The sequence below is a fragment of the Electrophorus electricus genome, chromosome 8, assembly GCF_013358815.1.
Source record: "Electrophorus electricus isolate fEleEle1 chromosome 8, fEleEle1.pri, whole genome shotgun sequence".
Taxonomy (NCBI): domain Eukaryota; kingdom Metazoa; phylum Chordata; class Actinopteri; order Gymnotiformes; family Gymnotidae; genus Electrophorus; species Electrophorus electricus.
The window spans coordinates 23024867-23045576 of NC_049542.1; the positions used below are offsets into that span (position 1 = coordinate 23024867).

The following is a 20710-nucleotide window of genomic DNA, read 5'->3' on the forward strand; positions in this document are numbered from 1 at the left end:
TGGGACTTTGGGACTCTGCTAGAGTCAACTCAGTTTCACTTACTATTGTTTTAAACTGCTGATGTGGATCTAAAAAACTTGCACAATATAGTACACTCACAGTATAATGCATGGTTAAATAATTAGCAATGATAGGAAATTCAAAGGATGATAAGATGCTTAGTAGATATTGACAATTCATCAGCATGTTACAAAGGAATGTAGGAAAAAAAAAACTATATAAAATCTTAGTGTAAAATATATATGTGTGATACAAACCTAAGTGCTCTGTTAAACAAATACTTGTTCTTTTATACAAAAAATAAAACAGAAGTATGAAAAACAACCAAATTATCTTATCAGTGCTAAATGAGAATGGTGCGAATATTCCAATTTGCAAATATGATATATATCCCACAGACTCATAGCCTGATAGTCATAGATTCAGACATTTATAAACCTCCCATTGGAAATTTTTAAGATACTTCTGAAGTTTAGGTACCAGATAAGCCTCATTCATGGGTGTTGACAGAATGGTAGCTTTATACACTGCCTGCCCCCCAAAAAAGGTCACCACCTGGATTTAACTAAGCAAATAGATAAGCGCCTTCCATTGGATAATTACTGTATAGGTAATTATGATTCAGACGGCAACAAGTTATTTAACCCTAACTGATGCAGTGAGTAGCTTCTCATTTGTTAAACAACCATGTCGAAAGACACATCCTGTGGTCGTGGGAAAGATGTTAATCTGTTTCAGAAGGGTCAAATTATTGGCATGCATCAAGCAGAGAAAACATCTAAGGAGATTGCTGAAACTTCTAAAATCGGGTTAAATACCGTCCAAAGCATTAATAAAAAGTGGAAGGACAGCGGAGAAACATTATCTTCCAGGAAGGAATGTGGTCAGAAAGAAATCTTGAATGATCATGATCGGTGATCACTTAAACGTGTGGTGAAATCAAATTGTAGAAAAACAACAGTAGAACTCAGGGATATGTTTAACAGTGAAAATAAGAGCATTTCCACACGTACAATGCTAAGGGAACTCAAGGGATTTGGACTAAACACCTGTGTAGCCTTAAGAAAACCACTTGTCAGTGAGGCTAACCGGCAAAAACGGCTTCAATTTGCTAGGGAGCATAAAGATTGGAGCTCTGGAGTAATGGAAGAAGGTGATGTTGTCTGATGAGTCCAGATTTACCCTGTTCCAGAGTGATGGGTGCGTCAGGGTAAGAAGAGAGGCGGCTGAAGTGATGCACCCATCATGCTTAGTGCCTACCGTACAAGCCTGGGGGGGCAGTGCTATGATCTGGGGTTGCTGCAGTTGGTCAGGGTAGGTTCAGCAGTGTTATGCGCCCAAAGAATGAGGTCAACTGACTACCTGAATATACTGAACAACCAGGTTATTCCATCAATTGATTTTTTCTTCCCTGATGGCACGGGCATATTCCAAGATGACAATGCCAGGATTCATCAGGCTCAAATTGTGAAAGAGTGGTTCAGGGAGCATGAGACATAATTTTCACACATGGACTGGCCACCACAGAGTCCAGACCTGCAACTCTGGACAGAAATAAATGTTGTGACATTGCAGAAGCTTGTGGAAACGATGCCACAGCGAATGCATGCCGTAATCAAAGCTAAAGGCGGTCCAAGAAAATATTAGAGTGTGTGACCTTTTTTTTGGCTAGGCAGTGTATGTTTTCCATCAGGATCAAAATTAAACTACAGACAGGAATAGCTCTATGGGCAGTGAAAAATTATATGTACATTTCTGCAAAATAACTTAACCTACCACATTTGAGCTTTCTAGTCGTAATGTCAGTGTAGCTGTCAGTGGGACTCACAGAGACTGCATACAACTGGGAGATGTATTATTACAAATCAAGGTCAAACAGGCAGAGGTAGTATCACAGCAGACAATACAGGATAATACAGTCACAGGCCAGACATAAATGTTAAACAGGACTTAATACAGTCAGGACTAATACAGTCAGAGGCCAGACAGATGGGGTAATAAATACTGGGCAGAGAGCAGAGACAGGCAATGAGCAGTTGTATATGGGCAAACCAGGCAATACAGTGAAAGGCAGTAGACAAATACCAGTAACAACAGAGAAGCCAGGGGCAAAATACAAAGTAGCAAAAATGAAACCGTAGTGGCATCAAACAGCTATGAAATGAAGTATCAGTGAAATGGATGTTAAATGAATGTCCTTATAAACATGTGATGTGATGTGGAGCAGGTGTAATCGGTGGAGATCAGGATTAGGGTGATCAGAAGATCAGTGACCTGGAATATGGAAGGGAGAATGGAGGTGCAGTAGGAGGAATGACAGAAGCCTACATTGAACATTTGGTCCACCTCAATACTGTGGGAAGTAGGCATGTGGAGGACCTAGAAATAATTAAAAACAAAATCCCCACAGCACCCCCCCCCCCACTTGAAACATTTTCCCATGTTTATGGATAACCCATTTTTCATTAGGATTGAAGAAATTGTGGTAAAATAAATTGGACACTTAATGGACTTTGGAATTGCACACATATAATGTATATATACATTGCACAGAAAAGCAGGTTTGACCTGATTAGAAATAAAATACAGATACAGGACCCCTGGAGCTTTAAATCCTCAAGGCTTGCACATCAAAGATGATAAGGCAGGTCAACAAGTGCTTGTCTTCTGCTTGTTTGAGGCTTGTAATGTGCTTTTATTTACAAGCCAAAAATGAAATGAAAATAAATTTTATTTTAGGACTTGGTAAAGTCTAGCAGGGAATTAGGCAATATTTTTTGTCAAGAACCTTTTGTTGTTCTTTTATTCCTGTTGTCTTTTTCTGTTAGCTTTTAGCAGCCACTTCCAGCATTAGGGAAGGAAATGGCTTTTGATCGGTGATATAAGAGTGCAGTTCTGTCAGGTTTGCCTGAAAAGACCCAGTGGTGCAACCCATCTTCAGATATCCATCAATGGAGAACATGTAAGCTTGCATAACTTTCCTGTTTAGTGTCAATAATAAAAGATTAAAAGTGTCACTGAGAAAAGCAGAATTTCCTGCGGAAATATTTTCACAGATGTATAAATTAATATACATCTGTATATATTATGTACATATACATAATATAAATTAATATATTTTAAAACATGCAAATGATATAAATTTTATATATATATATATATATATATATATATATATATATAATCTATATATAATATATATATATATGAATTATAAGCATGAATTATAAGCATTACCTGAGATAGACTTAGAAGACCACAGCCTCTTACAGTTTTAAAACTGGGAAAAGAAACAAGTTTATGAGCACCTGTGTCATCCCAAGCATATAAGCCATGCCTTATTGATGTCCTACTGCACATAACAGCATCTAAAATAAAATCCACTGTGACAGAACTACTGTCAGAACAGAGGATAGACTTTTCAATTTGAGGCCATCTAGAGCCCTGGACTCTCATGGGTGCGCTGGCCTTTTTTTGAAACACCTTGATGCCACATTATGACTCTGCCATGCCCCATGATGACTGCGCATTCTCTCATTTTTGTCAGAGCCACAGAGATTTTTTAACATCCTGTTATACCAGCGTATAGAGTTTAGAACCTTCTAGAACAGGACACCATTCATTTGCAACGTAGAACAGAGTCAGTGGTCATATAAGGTTTTTCAGTCTCTAACGGCAACTGGCACTTGAGTTGGCGCAAGGCTGACAGTTTTAGGATAGACTTAGAAAAGAGTTGCTGGAAATTACTCCTAATTATTATGTTATGTGAAAAATGCTTAAAAAACTGTATAGCTGTATGTGTATATTTTAAAAATGTCTACTGATTTATTTCTTTGTTTCTTAAGTGGCTGTTCTGATCATTCAGGGTTATTGTTAGAAATTAAGCTAGCTCAAGCTGAGCAGTTACATCTATTTCTTGCAGCGCAAAAAACCCCCCAAAAAACCCTTTGGTGCACAACTTGTTTGTTCATTCCAGTGTTCATACCTGCAGCCCTCTGTGAGTGTTTGAACTGGTGTTGGCTCCTCACATCCTCTGCAAAAGGTCATTTACAGCCTCCTTTCTTTGAGAAATGGCTTGTTTAACTGCAACCGTGTATGTGTGTGTGTGTTTGTGTGTGTGTCTGTCTGTGTGCACGTGTGTTCGTTCTGCCACTGAGGCATGGCTTGGAGGTGATAACTACAGACAGTCAAGGTCAAGCTGTCAAGTTCCAAGAGTTCTTGCTGAATTGCTGACAAGCGATTACGATCAGACACTGTCTGGCTATCGGGACTGTCTGATCTCTCCTTTCCACCTCCCCTCTCCTCCCCTCTCCTTCCCTTGTCCACCTGAACCTCTCCTTCTTTCTCCTCTCTTCCCCTCTCCTCAGTTCTCCTCTCCTCTTGCTTTGGGGTAATCTCTATATCACATTTAGTCATCTTACGCCATGCTCATATGTGGCCTGCCAGAGCTTTGTGTTTCAGACTCTGACAGTGTTCTTCTCACTGGCAGCTCTTTGAACAGGCAGTGCAGCTTGACCTAGTTCATTAGCACCTTTAGCATGCTAACCACTAAATGCCTCCCCAGGGGGTCTGTGGAACTGTAATGTCACTGACCTTGGACCTGCTTAACTGCCTACTCTGTTTCAGTAGATAGATTGCCTGGAGTCAGGGAAAAGGGTGAAAAAGGAAAACTGTTCAGAAGGCAACTAGGGAGCTAATGCTGATTCCCAAGTAATTAAATGGGCTCTTAATGCGTTGGCAGGCTGCCCCGTGAAGGACAAGGGTGAGTGACATGAATGGAAATCAGTGCTGGCCACTTCAAGGACAAAACAAACTCCAAGGGAAGGAAAATGAATTGGATACCATTAACCATAGCAAACACAAAGAAAATCAAACAAACAAACAAAAAAAACAAGTAGTTGATTTAAGTCTATGACACACATAGTGGACCTGCAAGTTTATGGCACCATACTGGCTTTTCAGCACAGCCCACACCTAAGGCTCAATAACACTACATAGCTCAAGACTAAGACTCAATAATGCTGTGTAGAACACGCTTTATGCTCAGTAACGATGCATAGAACAGGCCTAAAGCTCAAAAAGACAGCACATCTGCAACGTATATACAACCACATTCACTGGGCCTGCGGCAGCCAATTCAGCTAAAAGGCCAGAGCTAACTGATACTATGAGACAGTAATGGTCATATCATGGACTAGATGTGAGACTTCATAAATTCACTGATAATAATGGAGAGCTGAGGCTTCATGTTAAAACTGCAGAGGACACCCTGAAGATGTACTATGGGCTATGAAGGGCTATGAGGTGGGGTGGTAGGCAACGAAACCAAAGCTAATTGCACCTTATCTCCTACACATCATAATCTTAATACAAAGGATTCATGTAATGAATATTGTATAAGCTGTAAATGCATCAGTTAAGTTGCTTTTATTTCCTTGTTCTTACCCTTTACTGTAGCACCATGCTTTTCATTATTCACTGATGGACAGCAAATAGTTCTTGAATAGGACAGAGGAAACGAAACCTGTGGGGCTATTCTTAGTAGTTTATGATGTCCATCAGGTTCATTAAGTGTACCCAATCATTTCATTACTCTCTTGCCAGTTGGGGCCCAATACACTGTCACAGGGAATATAAGGTCAATTCTTTTATCATGCAATGTGATCAATAACATATTGTATTTATTTCCACTTATTTCCCTGTGGCAGGCTATATCTGTATTAAAACACACACCAATACACAGATACACAGACCATAATCACCACCCCTTACCTATCTACTCCCTTACAGAAAAACATACACACACACACACACACACACACAACCCCCCCCCCCCCCCCCCCCCCCCCCCCACACACACACACAAATAGGTATTATGTAACTTTTGTTATGGTTATTATGAATTCTGTAAATCAGACACCATTCGCTTTCTAGGATTGTGGATCATTGCACCAACTGATAACCTCAGCTTCTCCAAGCCTGAGGGGGACTGTCGCACCTTTTACCCCCTCCGTGTGTCATCAGAGCGCTGGCTTGGGAACCAGAGCACAGAGGTGCAGTGTGCTGACATGTGCAGGCATGCACTCTGATCAAAGAGCCAGAGAAAAGCAGGTTACAGTCTGTTGTCCTCTTTCCCTCACAGTGAGGGGGTGTATGGCTGTGTGGGCAGCAGTAGATTGTAAATGTTAAAGCTTTGACAATTATTCTCTTTGAAGTGATTAATCCTGCATCATTAGAGAATGTATCTCAGAGAGTGTGTCATTTATTTTAGGCACCTCACGTAGCACACCATGCTCTGAGGCCTTTTGTGGATGAAAGAGAAATCAAAACTTGCATGATAAATGAACAAATTTATATGCTTCTGTGACACTGCAGTATAAGAGAATTTGTGCAGTTCATTGAGAAAAACTAAAAGCATCCTTTAAAATAGACTGTTCTGAACATTAACTTCATGGAATCTATTTATTTGCATCTCTGGTCGGTGCTTTTTCTTTTGACTCTAAAATAATATCAGAACTGAAACAATGAAAAAGCTGCAGGGCTTTCTCTTTTTTAATCTCTTTTTTTTCAGTGTGCACTATATTTTTGCAAGTTAGTTTGATACAGAGAGAGAAAGAAAGATTAAAATGATTAATTATCAGTGTCAGTGATACTTAGGTTTTGGGAAATGGAGGCTCTCACAGACTTTGCTCACTAACTTGAAAATAGGCACTACTCATATCTGCCACAGTACAAGGACAACTCCTGATATAATAACACTGGGAGAAACCAAAGCCTGAGGCCTGAACAAATCCAAGATCTCAGCAGGCCCTTTTCCCTCCAAAAACCTAAAGTCATAGAGAAGCATGAAAGCACATCTGTATTGCCAAAGGATACTGCATTTTATTTGTGTTTGGTCATATGCTTCTATATGAAGAAGCATGCCAGTGTTTCATGACCAAGTGTTTCAGTGTGGTGAATCTAACATTAGAATATGCATGTAAAAGTGAATTACATGGACTGTTAAGCTTTTCAAAGATTACAAATAGTAATAGAGCATTCTACTAGGTCAGAGTGTTAAGATGTTAAAACCAGGAAAAAAAATCAAAATCATGTTGAAAGTATTCCACATCCCCATTTTTTTCTGTGTGGTTTAAACATTGATCAGCCATAACATTAAATCCACCTACCTAATGTTGCATAGGTTGCCCTTATGCTACTAAAACAGCCGATATGTTGAGGCATTGACTCCACAAGACCTCTGAATGCAGTATGTCCTGTGATATCTGGCACCAAGATGTTAGCTTTAAATCCTAAATCAAATCTAAATTGTGAGATGGGGCCTTCATGTATTGGACTTGTTTTTCCCTCAGATGCTCAGTTGCATTGATATCTGAGGAATTTGGAGGTCAACACCTTAAACTCTTTGTCAAGTTCCTCATACCTTTCTGAACTATTTTTCCAGTGTCATGGAGAGCATTGCAAAAAGAGCCCATTGTCATTAGGGAATACTGTTGGCAAAGGTTTTGCAGCAGAACATTGCTCAGAGCATCACACGGCCTCCACTGGGTTGCCTTCTTCCCATAGTGCATTTAGGTTCCATCTCTTCCCCAGGTCAATGATACACACGCACCTGTCCATCCAAGACAATGTGATTCATCAAACCAGCCATCTTCTTCCATTGCTCCATAGTCCAGTTCTGATGCTCATGTGCCCATGGTAGGAGGACAGGGGTCAGCATGGGCACTCTGATGTATCTGCAGTTACACAACTCCATATGCAGCATGCTGACATGCATACCTTTCTGTCATAGCCAGCATTAACTATTTCAGTAATTTGTACTACTGTAGCTCTTCTGTGAGATTGGACTAGACTTTGTTCCCCACATACGTCATTGAGTCCTGGACACACATGACCATGTGGCTGGTTCACTGGTTTGGCAACTTTTGGTAGGTACTAACCACTGAGTACCAAGGACACCCTACAGGACCAGTATTTTGGGAGATAGCTGTCTTGCCATCTGAATTTTACCCCTGTCAAAGTAGCTGATATCATTTCGCGTGTTCATTTTTCCTGCTTCCAACTCATCAACTTCCAGAGTGATTCACTTGCTGGCTAGTATATCCCACCCCTTGACTGGAGCCATTGTAATGAGATAATCCATGGTAGTCACTTCAACTGTCAGTGGTTTTAATATTGCGATTGATTGGTATATATGCAGTAGAGTGAATAGTATATTTATGAGAAGAATATACTTTTCATTCCATTTACTTTATTTCATGTTATCCAAATCTAGCTCGACTTGTCTGACTGGTTTAAAGTTCATATTAACACCCACCCACGCGCACACACACACACACACACACACACACACTCTCTCTCACACATAATAATCCTGAATACATGTAAGCCCCTAGGTATTACTGAATAAAAATATTACTGTTTCCAAGGTAGTATGTCTGTCTTCATTGTTTCTTACTTCATAAATGATAGAGATGAAAAACGGGATAAGGACAGATGAAAGTAAAAGACAGAGCTATATAAAAGAGCACATAGTGTATGCTGACCCTGAGACTGCAGAGAGGAGACTGAGAGAATGTGAAAGAAAGCAAAAGAGAGAGAGACGTGGAGGTGAGTATGCTGGTAAAGAACTAAGCAGGTGTGACAACTCAGAGCTTTCACAGGACAAAAAGGTTTTTCTGGCCTTCAAGCAATGCTAAATTGTAGCTGCCCCTATCCGTGACCCCACCATTTGCTTCTACCAACAGAGAGGGAAGTTATGTTCACAGAAAACACATTGTACTTTGCATAACATGAGTCTAAAACTAGTCTAAGCCAAGTAATTGGTATTTATTTAATATAATTATTTGATTGGTACATACTTTCTAATTTGTTTAGGAGGCAAAGCCATCATATTGTTCTTGCTTGTTGACAGTCAGAGTTGATTGGTTGATCTTGCTGCTCATGAAGAAAAGGAGCCTATCTGAAGCACAATAGTTGGGATACATTTGTCAGTTTTATTAAATTGTTATTACATGAGGCAGCTTTGATCAGCAAATGGAGCAACCTTTTGTCACCTTCCACATTTTTGTATAATAGTCAAAACATTAAAACTATGAAATAACAGATATGGAAGTATTTGAATAACTGTAAAAGTGGTAAATAAATCAAGACTATCGCATATTTTACATTCCCCAGAGTAGCTACTTCCCCTGATGACAGCTCTGCATACTCGTGAGCTGTCTTGAAAAATTTACTGCTTATGCTATGTTGGCTGGGTGATTAAAGTTCTAATAGAAACAACTTGAGGCATTGTCTGCTAATATCATTATTATTATTTACATTTCAGTGTTTAGGATATATATATATATATATATATATACACACATGCACACACACACACACACACACACACACATATTGTATGTGCATCATTGTTTATGTATATTTTAGAAAATAACTGAATCCTAATCATTTGAATCAAAATTTATTTACATTTGTGATTTAGCAGACACGCTTATCTAGAGCAAATTACAAAAGTGCTTTAGCTTTCTACTCAGCTGTCCGTTTTATACTCATGATTATGTAAAGCATACACTCAGTCAACCGTTTACCTTGTGCCGATTATAGTGGGAACACGGCGAAAAGGTATTAGGCTTAATTAACAAGGCCTAGTGTTCACGTCAATTGTTATTTGAGCCACACGGGGGCAGCAAACATTAACATTTTACCTCACATTATTTTTCGATCCATGGAATTTTCTTCTAATAACATAATTCGTATACAGTGTCAGCACATTAACTCTAGTTTCAAAACAATTAACTAACATTGATCAAGTGTGTGTTTATTTGTCTATAAACAATAATTTGGTCCTTTCATTTTACGTACAAAGAAACCCCAATAAATATTGATCTAAAGTCACTTTCTTTGAATAGTGTATTTAATCCAAAAACGAGATTAGATAATTAAGTAATAATCAAAAATGAGTTCACGTTTTTAATTATTATATTTATTTTATCAACCTAAGTGAATGAAAAAAGACACCCATAAAAAGGATCAAACTGTACATATAATCATTTTTCTTTATTATTACCTTGGTCAGAAACTTTCAGACTGGGCGGTCCTATGGAGAGGTTCGGGTTGTTTGTGACGTCACATCCGCCCGCAGATCTCGCTTTTTGCCCGTCGCGTCGCTCATTGTTCTTCCATTTCCAACGCGCCGCGCGTCGGGGAGCTGCGCTATTGCACCACGCTGTCGATGCAAAGCAGCATATAACCCCGGAAAGTGGATATTCCGTAGTCTCGTCTCTGGACTAGCACTGATTCGCTCTCCAGTCGAGGTCTCTTGACGAGCTAGATTGCTTTTTATTAACTTATTCGCCAACTCAAAATGGAGAATGAGAGCAAGTACCTCCCGCAGCTCCTTGCCGAGAGAGACAGCTTAGACTCATCGTTCATACATGCAATGAAACTTATTTCTGCAGGTAAATTCCGTCTCTCGTTTATATTCTTTCCTACGGGCAGTTATCAGTCCGCACTGCTTGCGGTTATGTAGGGATTACTGTTTTGTCGGTTTAACGGGTTTCTCCCTGGGGGTAAAATAATATCGGATGGTGCTTCCAGGACAGAGGGCGTGCGTTTTAAACTAGTATTGAATGAAGCTGGCCAGATAGTTCTGGTCACCGAGTGTCCTGGATAGTTTTGGTCAGCGAGTGTCCTGGATAGTTTTGGTCAGCGAGTGTCCTGGATAGGTACGGTCAGACAGCAGCTGGGACCTTGATTTTGGCACCCGACACGTGGTAAATCGCTTTCCTTAACTTCCAAGTCACATAACAGTGTCGGAGGCAAACAGCAGGTTAACGTTTTAATGTCTGAAAGTTCGCCTTGCTGGCCGGCGCATTGGCTACCGCGGACTTTTGAGTGTTGGTCGGCTGTACAGTTGCGGCACGTCGGGGAGTTTTGTCTCCGTCGCTTGCTCCCGCACTAGATAGCTGGCTAGTTTACCACCTTTGTTTTGCCTGTCATCCTAAATGCGAGGTTGATGTTTTGAAATCGTATTCGTATCGCCTACAGAAGCGCCTACATTTTTTTCAGTGTTATTAAAATGTTAAAACCTGTTAAAGTCAATACCGGAGATCCCGAAAAGGGGCGTTATCTACATCAATGTGGAAACTCCTTGGTAGCTAACTTGCATAAATGTTAACGGAACTGTTAACCCAGTCTTGCAATTGGGCATGAAGCTCTATTTTGCTTGTCCGTTATTTTTCTTTTCTGGGATTCACCGGATTATTCTCTGTTTATTGCAGGAGAACTTTGCTAGCTTTAGTTTGACTGTGTATGTGGTTCTGATGATCCGTCCTGACTGTGCGGTTTGGAAAGGTTAGTCGTTCAGCGCTGAATATGATTATCAAGTATGATTTCTTTTTCCAACAGGAAATGTATCCCTTAAACCAAACCCGTTCTGTTCCTCAAGATGGTTTAGATCTGCCCACAGGGCTGTAACGGATAATGTAATTCCACATGTAACGGGCTTGTTTTTCCATGTGCCACCGATCAGTTATTCAGCATTTGCATTAACCCCGCAGAAATATCCAGTCTGTTGAGTCCGTTTACTCATTGGGTTTTGGTACCCGTAGTTCTTGATTATGTTTTTAAAGGGATTACTTGTGACAACTCTTTATAAACTACATGTCATTGTTATGAAATGAACAATGTAATAAAATAATAATAATAGATTCAAAACGTATGTGATCATTATATTTCAGCTTTCTCAGTGGTTGGGTTAATGCCAATTTGTTGTCTAGAAAATTCTTTGTGATTTTGCTGGGATTGATTGAGCAATCTAATCAAACTGGCGCATGCATATTCAGTTCTTGTTCTGTCATTAACTAAGATATGGCATGTATTGACACTTGTGCTTTCCAGAGTAACGTACACTTCCTTGGAAGACTCAGGTCATGCGGAGCTAATAACTGCTGTGACTTGGGGCAGAAGGAATGACTGCAGAGTTTGTTCTTTATGCTGAGATGAAATAGTACTCACAGCCTTAGCCTCTGGCATTTTGCTTTCTTGAGAATGTCTAAAGATGTTATTAGTACTTCTAGCATTCAGCCTTTCTCAGGCTCTGACCCTCTTATCTGTTTATCTGTTTTTCTTGATTTCTGAGTGAAAAAGTATACTGTTTATTTTAAGTGTCTTCCAGAACAATTGAGATGACTTATTGATCAGTATGAGACTGTTACTCTGATTGCCAGTGCAGATGAAAGTATCCTATTTCCTTGTATCAAAGCTCACATATTCTGTTTAAGGACCTCAGCAGCTGTGATTTCAGTGTGTGTTCTCACTCAGAATACTGTAAAATGGATTACAAATAACTGTGACAGCCGTGGCTGAGAGGGTGCTAATTGTCTTTTTTCTCTTTCAGAAATTGAGAGGGTTCAGAAACAGGAGACGGAAAAAGACACTGAAACCTATTTGGATCTCTTTACAACGAAGAATATCAAATTGAAGGAAAGGGTCCTTATACCTGTCAAACAATACCCAAAGGTAAGTGGCACACGCTGTTGTCTTGGAGCCCTAATGAGATTAAAATTGTCTGTGTAAAGTGGTAGAACGGTTTCTGCAAAGTATGGATTGGCAGTTAATTCAGTGAGTGGTGTTACATGTAATCAGTTGATGGGTGATGAACTATTACTATATGGAAGAGTAGGGGGGCACATCTTGAACTAATGTCTGATAAGAAATATGTATGAACTTGTCAAATACATAAATAGCTTCCTCTCATTGCATTGGCTTAGTGGTGTTTTCCCTTTGACGCTGCACTTCACTCTTCACTGCTGTCCTTTCTCTGAAAACACGAATAAACACATCATATAATATAATATCAATTCATATCAAGTTTAAGCAATACTTCCAAGACCAGGATTTGTCAACAGTGGTTTGATATTCTGTTTAAAACTTTGTGCCTAATGTTTTACAGTGCTGTGACTTTACACAGTTCCCTGCAAATTTGTGTTTGCTCTGTGTTATATTCTTTTCTTTTCTGTTTTTTTCCCTCCTCCTAGTCTTTCCACCCTTTTAGTCATGCAGCTGGAATTCTTTTCATTTAGGTTGTATTAACAGAAGCACAGGCTATATTCCCAGTTGTATTTTCATTCGCACAAAAAACTATCCCTTTCCAGCTCAGAACTGAAGCGGAGTTTATTTTGTTTTGGAACGCTCCTTGCCCAGGGTCTTACTGAGAGTTATTGAGTTCATGTCATAGACTGCAGTACCAGATCAGCTGAAGTGTCTCATCAGAAACACAGAAGTTTCTTCTTGTTAAGTTCCGTTGATTTCCATGGAGTAACTATACTGTCAAACAGTGGCTACTCAAGACTATTGAACATGCTTATATCCTGTTTAGGTTTATTGCAGAGCCAACGATTGGTTTTCCATTGTGTCTAATCTTGCCCTAATCACCAAGATTAAAATATTATTTAATAATGAGTTATAATCTCTCTCTCTCTCTCTCTCTCTCTCTCTCTCTCTCTCTCTCTCTCTCTCTCTCTCTCTCTCTCTCTCTCTCTCTATATATATATATATATATATATATATATATATATATATATATATATATATATATATATATATAACAGTTCAGATGAGTGTAACACTGCAGCTTTCTTCATGCTCCAAGTTTAACTTTTCATCTTGCCTTTTGCTTTTTGTAGTTTAACTTTGTTGGGAAGATTCTTGGGCCGCAGGGGAACACGATCAAGAGACTGCAAGAGGACACGGGCGCTAAGATTTCTGTGCTGGGGAAAGGCTCCATGCGAGACAAAGCCAAGGTAAACGGCTCGCAGACGCTGTGGGATGTCCGAGGGCCGCTTCTTGTTGGAGTGTGCCACAGGGCCTGAATGATCTCATGCATCCGTGCACGTGGAGATCTCATGCATTTGTAATGGTTCAGGCAGGGACCGTTCTAGAAACACTGGGGAAACATGCGAGACCATAGAAAGTACAATTTTAAGAACTTGTAGGATGCATTGCCAAAAAGTTTTAGTCTGTGTATTCTCAGAATGGCTGAAATGAAAATATGAGCATTGAATGGTTGAAGAATGTTTTCTGCAAGAAAAAGAAGTGCTTGAAAGGTTTCCCCCCCCCCAACTCATTATAGAGCTGAGTGGTGGTCATCTAAACATGTTTCTGCTAACCAAATCAGAGACTAGTATGAAGAGCACTTTGTTGTGTAGCTAAGTGTCAGACCTGAAGACCTGATCAGTCTGCTGCCTTTATTTAATTGAGCCTTGGTAAGTGTGAAATGCATTTTTTGTCTCAAATAAAAGTCCATCTATGTAACTTGAAACCCCCACAATTTGAGGTAGTGTACTTTCCTTGTTTCATACAAGCAGTCTAGTAGTCTAGTAATTTTTTGTCAGCTTGATGTAAAATATGCATGTATGTATACGTGTATATACTATTAGCCGAGCATGCAGTGTTGCATGATTAAGACAATTTGACAATTATTTTCTAAACTGAGATTATACTATTGCACTTCATAAAGAAAAATTACTGCTTAAGCAAGCAGCCTCATCTTGTTAGGACAATCTGACTATTTAGTTTTCTAAAAGGAGACTGCTTACTATAGCTAATGTATTCCACAACATTGTCTAGCAATTTGTTGCCGAAGACACAAGGTCACCTGCAGAAGCAGTACAAGCACCCCAGCTTTGACCTCACATGCAAAGACCTTCAGTTGTCTTCCATTACTTTCCCAAATTTTATGTTCCTTGTTCACCAGGTTTAATGGTCTCATTAGTCATCTCTCTTAAGTAGCAGTGTAAAAATATTATATTTGTGATGTAGAGGCAGTCTGTGTGGACTTTAAAATGACTTTCTGCATGGTTGCGAATGTATTCCTGCCTGTTTTCCTAAACACAGGCTGTCTGAACTATTGCAACCCACATATTGTCAGTAGACATAATATATTATAAAATTCACTTTGTTAAAAATCCAAAGTTAAAAGGAAGCTATCAGAAGATTTTTGTACTTCACATACATTTCAAAGTCTGATCTACACCACTGTGAGCGTTTGGAATTCCGACGCTCTTTAAGGTTAGAGGAGCGTGCTGTTTACCACGGCTAAAAGCAAGCCCATTACATCTCAGTCACAGAAGTTGCATTCAGTGCTGAAATACAAACAGACATTTTTCCCAGTGGAAAAGTTCTCTTGTGCAAATGGCATCCAAATCCTGCTCCAGGATTCTATGTATTGGGATATGTCAACTAGAGACTTGTAGGTTGTGATTAATTTTGTCTTTACAGTGGTAAATATAGTACTTTCCAGTGGTGAATGTAAATTTTTTTTTTATTTCTGCGGCAGAAAATTGTGAAATGTATTGGTCAAATTTTTCAGTATGTGGAACTACTGAGCTCAGTCATTTTCAATTTTTACTTTTTAAAAACAACAATTTAAATTTAACGATCATGCGAAACATTTATTTATTTCCAGGATCTGCACGAGAGACTGAAACTTGTAATTTCATCCATTTTTTCTATACTGTAGAATCTAGGCTGGAATTATTTTTACTGTCAACTGTTCACTGCCTTACAGTGAAGACAGGAACTTGGCTTATTTTAACCGGACAGTCAGTTGCTCAGTTAAATAAGAACTGTTCCTATGCATTTTGGTCCTACAGAATCTTATTTTGGCAGTGAGGCTGCAACATGCATCCAAGGATTTAAAGTGGGAAATGTTGCATCAAATAAACACAAGGAATACATTTTCAAATGTTTCTAGCTGAAATGAATTTACTGCAAATGAAGGCATTATGTTCACTAGTGAATTTTCTGTGCTAACTCTGGACAGATGGCTAGGGTCAGATGTGGAAGTTGTGAGTCCTGCGCAACATGAGAGCAGCCTATCTGCTATTCTGTTTCATGTGTCTGTTGGCAGAGTAATTGTGCCACCACAAACTCGTAAGCAGATGCTTTTCTTATTACCGTTTAGCAGTCCTCTTCCCCTGATCATGGTAATTGGTTGAAATTGGCGCAGATTTTCAACGTTATAGCCTCGTCAGGCTGTAGGAACTACTTGCTCTTAGGGCCTGAGAAATGTTTGGATTTCATTCTTTCAGGAGGAGGAGCTGAGAAGGAGCGGGGAGCCCAAGTACGCCCACCTGTCCATGGAGCTGCACGTGTTCATCGAGGTGTTCGCACCTGCGCCTGAGGCTTACCTGCGCATGGCCCATGCCATGGAGGAGATTAAGAAGTTCCTGTTCCCAGTAAGCATCAGATCAAAGCCTCTGACCTACAGCACAGGAGGCTTTGGCTTTCCCAGCATGCAGACCCAAAGAAGTCATTGTTTAACGCTGATTACCTGCGTACATTGTTGAATTAGATCTTGGCTCCCTTTGCCCTCGGCTACAGATTAATATTTAATCTGATAAATCGCTTTCATGCGGTCCTCTCTTAGCCATGCGGCAGTTACGTTTACATAGCGGCAGTCATTATTCGCTCTTGATTATGGGCTGTGATTGTAACTGCGTTAATCCTCATGCCTGATTGTTTCATGTGCAGGGTTTGTGTCTTCTTGCCCCTCCCCCGCTGTCACTGTTAATAGCTCTTCAGGCTCGTCTCTCTTGTGTTCATATGTAATATGTTGGCTAAGTGGCTAAACCACATCCCACCCACTTTGTGTTTGTTCTGCAGGACATGATGGATGAAATTTGCCAGGAGCAGTTCATGGAGATGAGCTATCTGAACGGAAATCAGGATCACGGAGCCAGGGGCCGAGGGGGCCCACTCGTCAGGGGCCGTGGAGTGCACCCACCCCCTACTGCTGCGCCCAGGTATAACTTACACACACACACACACACACATACACACTGTAATGCAACGTAAAGTGTCATTTGTGATGCTGAGGATTGTTCATCCACTCCCGTTTCAGGGGGCGGGGCATGCCTCCACTGCGTGGCGGAGTTCCTCGTGGTGGTCCCGCGAGGGGGGGAGTAGTGAGGGGAGCCCCTGCAGGCCGAGGTGGTCCACCAGCCCAGCCGACCCGAGGGGCCACAGCCAGCCGTGCCCGTGCCCCTGCCCCTGGACCTCAGCGCATGCCCCCTCCACCTCCACGGCCTCCTGCCCAGGAGACGTACGAGGAATATGTAAGGAGCCCGCCAAATGTGCTGAAACTTTGTGTGTGCTCCGTTCTCCTCTGTGAGGTCTAAAGATTTATAAGTACATGCTCAATGCAGAGATATACTAACACAGCAACTGTGTTTCTTTCTCGCCCCAGTCCTATGACGAGAGCTACACCGAGCCAGCCTACGAGTCTTATGACAGCTACTACAGTCAACCGCAGGCGTAAGTTAAAACAGCACCTCCTCTTCTGTCCCAGGGAGAGTTCCACTAGCCCGCTGTAGTTTAGTGTCGGTAGAATAGTACTTGGCAGCCTTAACTTGCTTTTTAAGTGTTGGCATTGTGCATCAATTCTTCCAGAGAACCAGAGTACTATGACTATGGACATGGGGAGACTCAGGAGGGGTATGAGAGTTATGGTATGTATTATTGTATAAGGTCTATTACATGTATTACAGTTCTATTGCGTGTATTACATGTATTGTTTTTAATGAATTCAAGTAGTATAGCTGAAACTAGCAGTTCCTCATTCCTCAGGTTTACGGAGTATGCACTGTGTATTTGTGTGTATATCTGTTGTGTGTATATCTGTCGTGTGTGTGTGTGTGTGTGTGTGTGTGTGTGTGCAGCTCAAGATGACTGGAATGGAACACAGAGGACTTCTGTTGCCGGGAAGGCTCCTGCTCAGAGACAAACCAAGGGTGCATACAGGGAACACCCCTATGGACGATACTGAACTCGTCAAGCAGAACGTCATCCATAATGTGTCACCATGACGACTGTCTCCCACGGCAGCTCACGCTTTAAGCAACCCAGACAAAAGTAATTGACCGTCTTTTGTTTTCGTTTTTCTACTCCGGACATTTTTTAAAGTGAAACTCCACAAATCAGCATCCGAAAGCTTCAAGAATTGAAAGTTTGAGATGGATTTAAAGTGTTTAGATATTTAAAAACGGAAAGCTGTTTTTATTTTGTTTTACGTTTTACATTGCTACTCTCTCCTCCTCTCCTCTTTGCTTTTTTGCGTTGTTGATAGATTTTTTTGTGTCTTTTTCCTTAGTGGTTGGATAAATATATTTAATTTAAACATGTCAAAGCTTAACAACTGTGTAACCTGTTGTGTATCTTAGGACACCACTTTAATTTGTGTTGCTTTTAAAAGAATCTATAGAGGTGGAGTTGCAGATTCCCATTTAGGCTACATTTCAAAATTCTGCTCAATATTAGGAAATCAAAAGGCCATTAAACCAGATCATTTATTTTATGTAATGTAAGGAACGGTAATTAAGGAAAGGGAAAAGTCTCTTTAATGACATTGTCAACAACCATTGATTTATTCTTTATTTGTTTTAAATAGTCTTAAAACATGTAAATTTAGACTTAGGCTTCAATATTTTTCACTATATTTTAGAGTTTTGAAATATAGCCCTATTAGACGCTGTTGAGATGGACTGTCCTCAAATCCTTAATTTGTTAAAATAAGTCATGGCTCTTTCAAAACTGTTCTGTAGAATGACTAGTGTTTGGCTACTTATGTAAAAAAAAAAGTTAAAAAAAGTAAAATATAAAATAAGTCAGATTTTCATGGAGGATATTATGTCATATAAACTGCATGCAACTGCTTAAGAAGGATTTGGACAACAATCTCTACAAGGGTCATCTCTTTATAATGTAAAGGGATACTGCAGCTAAATCCAAGTCTTTTGTACATAGATTAAAAAAACAAAATCGCGTAAACTGTACGTACTGCCTTTTAGTCTCTGTACAGTCTCCATAAAATGCAGAATGCTACGTGTGTAAGCTTGCCTAAATAGGTAACTAAATTTGTCCAAAAAATGTTTTGCAGCAGTTGTCAATAAAGCCTAGTTTGTTTTTTATGAAACTTTAACCTGGTTTATTTTTCCTTTTCTGTCATTATAAAAGCTGAAATGCCCTTTTAAATAACTTATAACCTTTAATTACCTTAACTTTTTCTTCATCTTCAAAAGAGATTTTAAATTTAAAACTGCATGTAGATTGGAGACGTAAACAACGCTAAAGTGTTTAAAGTGTTTCATTTGATAATAAAAAGCACAACTTTAATCTTTTTCTCTCTTTTTATACTTAAAAAGGACCCTAGAGGTAAGACCTGTGCCTTTTAAAATAACCCGGATAGCTTCCTAATGTCTTTAGACAGCTAAGCATTGGGTGCTTGGGTATGTATAAAACTTTTCTTGAATGACATTTTATATTTGGTCTTACTCACAATGGGAAATGTATTGACTAGCTTGAAATAACTGAATTTAATAAGGTTTAGCTTCCAGGCTTTATATGTCAAGTTTGATACTGCTTTTATTAATGAAAGTAATGGTTGCGAAAAGGAAAGGAGTGCTAAACCTTATGTACAGCATTGAAAAGGTAGCTCTAACCCTAAATTTGTACATGGCCAGTGTGTTATGTTTTACATTTCCATAAACCTCTTGTCGTGTAATTTAATTAAATACCAGTCACAAAAATAAAAGTAATAGAAAAAAGGTTACTCAAATACACTGTAATACATATGTATTTTTCAAAATGTTGGTATACTAACATATTAGATCAGACCTGTAATGCAACTCTTGCTAAAAGTCTTCAGTACTGAGTCTGTATTTGTGTCCGCAGGAAATGCTGCTGCTACATTTTTTTTCCCTTTTTTTTGCACAATCAGTGTATAAATTAATGTGTTAAACATTTCCTATGCCTTTAACAAGAAGCTCTTGAAAAGCTTGAGTTGCATGACCCATGACTACTAGATTGCATATGGTCCTTTTTGCACTGCACTGTGGTCATATGTTATGATGTGGAGTTCTGAGAATCTCTTCTCTTCCCTTAGGGAATGGTTCTTCAGGAGTTCCAGGCCTGGAATCGGGGGTTTACATGTGCTTGTTCCCTTTTCTCAGGCAAGTTGTTCTCAGAAATTTGTATTATAATACTTTCATGCTTAGACTAGAGAACTAAACAACATACACTACTAACTTTATTAGGAAACTTACTTTGTAAATTGTTGCAAATTGGCACATCTGTTGCTGTGTTCAGTGGTTAGTTTCTGAACATAGGACCTCTGTTTGATGGCTATTTTGGGTGACAGACCAGCATCAAACCAGCAATGACCTTAATATGAGAAACACTGCTGTGCCTGATATACTTTCACCAGAGTAACACCCACTACCATGCCAGCACCACCTTAGCATCCCTGCTGGGCTGAGAAAAGTCTTCCACCCAAATAATATAACTGGTCAACAGTGGTTCTGGCCAGTAATTAATGAGATGAAGGGTTGTGTGCAGGCAGATGGACCACAGATGTAATGGTACACCTATAAAATGTACCTGTAGTTAGGTGTAGGTAATAAAGAGACCAGTGGGTGTAGGTGTTTGTAATAATAAAGTGAATGCCCGGTGCTGACTCATGCGTGTTAAGAGGATAATCCAGCCGTGCAGAGTCCCCTGAAGGCTTCATGTTTGTTTTGCAGCTATCGGAACCTTTCCTGGTCACTTTTGCTGACTTGATCGCACGTCTCCTACATGGAAGACTCTTGATTTGTGCTAAAGATGTTCTAACTTTTGAACCTCACCTCTATATGGAGGCAAGCACAA

At 39.8% G+C, this 20710-nt stretch overlaps 1 protein-coding gene across 4 annotated transcripts; it reads left to right on the top strand.

Annotated features, from left to right (window-relative positions):
- Nucleotides 1-10176: 10176 nt before the first annotated feature.
- On the top strand, nucleotides 10177-20016 carry khdrbs1b (KH domain containing, RNA binding, signal transduction associated 1b). Of its 4 annotated transcripts, none has more exons than XR_003411769.2 (10): nucleotides 11263-11359; nucleotides 12405-12526; nucleotides 13693-13809; nucleotides 16099-16245; nucleotides 16673-16812; nucleotides 16911-17124; nucleotides 17256-17323; nucleotides 17459-17517; nucleotides 17728-17920; nucleotides 19950-20016. XR_003411769.2 is itself a non-coding variant. In XM_027026530.2 (9 exons), exons 1-9 carry the CDS (start codon nucleotides 10371-10373, stop codon nucleotides 17832-17834), a joined length of 1068 nt encoding a protein of 355 aa, XP_026882331.1. In that variant the 5' UTR covers nucleotides 10177-10370; the 3' UTR covers nucleotides 17835-18986. The 4 variants fall into 4 exon arrangements, 2 of the variants coding, with proteins under 2 accessions (XP_026882331.1, XP_026882330.1); XR_003411768.2 differs by lacking the exon at nucleotides 19950-20016 and adding an exon at nucleotides 19210-19943; XM_027026530.2 differs by lacking the exons at nucleotides 11263-11359; nucleotides 19950-20016 and adding an exon at nucleotides 10177-10464 and having other exon boundaries at nucleotides 17728-18986.
- The last annotated feature ends 694 nt before the right edge of the window (nucleotides 20017-20710 follow it).

Bases quoted from the DNA above. Each gene is read 5' to 3' on its own strand.
- khdrbs1b (XM_027026530.2), top strand. From the start codon at position 10,371: ATGGAGAATGAGAGCAAGTACCTCCCGCAGCTCCTTGCCGAGAGAGAC. The intron at 17,125-17,255 runs GTAAGGAGCCCG...TTCTCGCCCCAG, and splicing joins AGGAGACGTACGAGGAATAT to TCCTATGACGAGAGCTACAC. The intron at 17,518-17,727 runs GTATGTATTATT...GTGTGTGTGCAG, and splicing joins GGAGGGGTATGAGAGTTATG to CTCAAGATGACTGGAATGGA.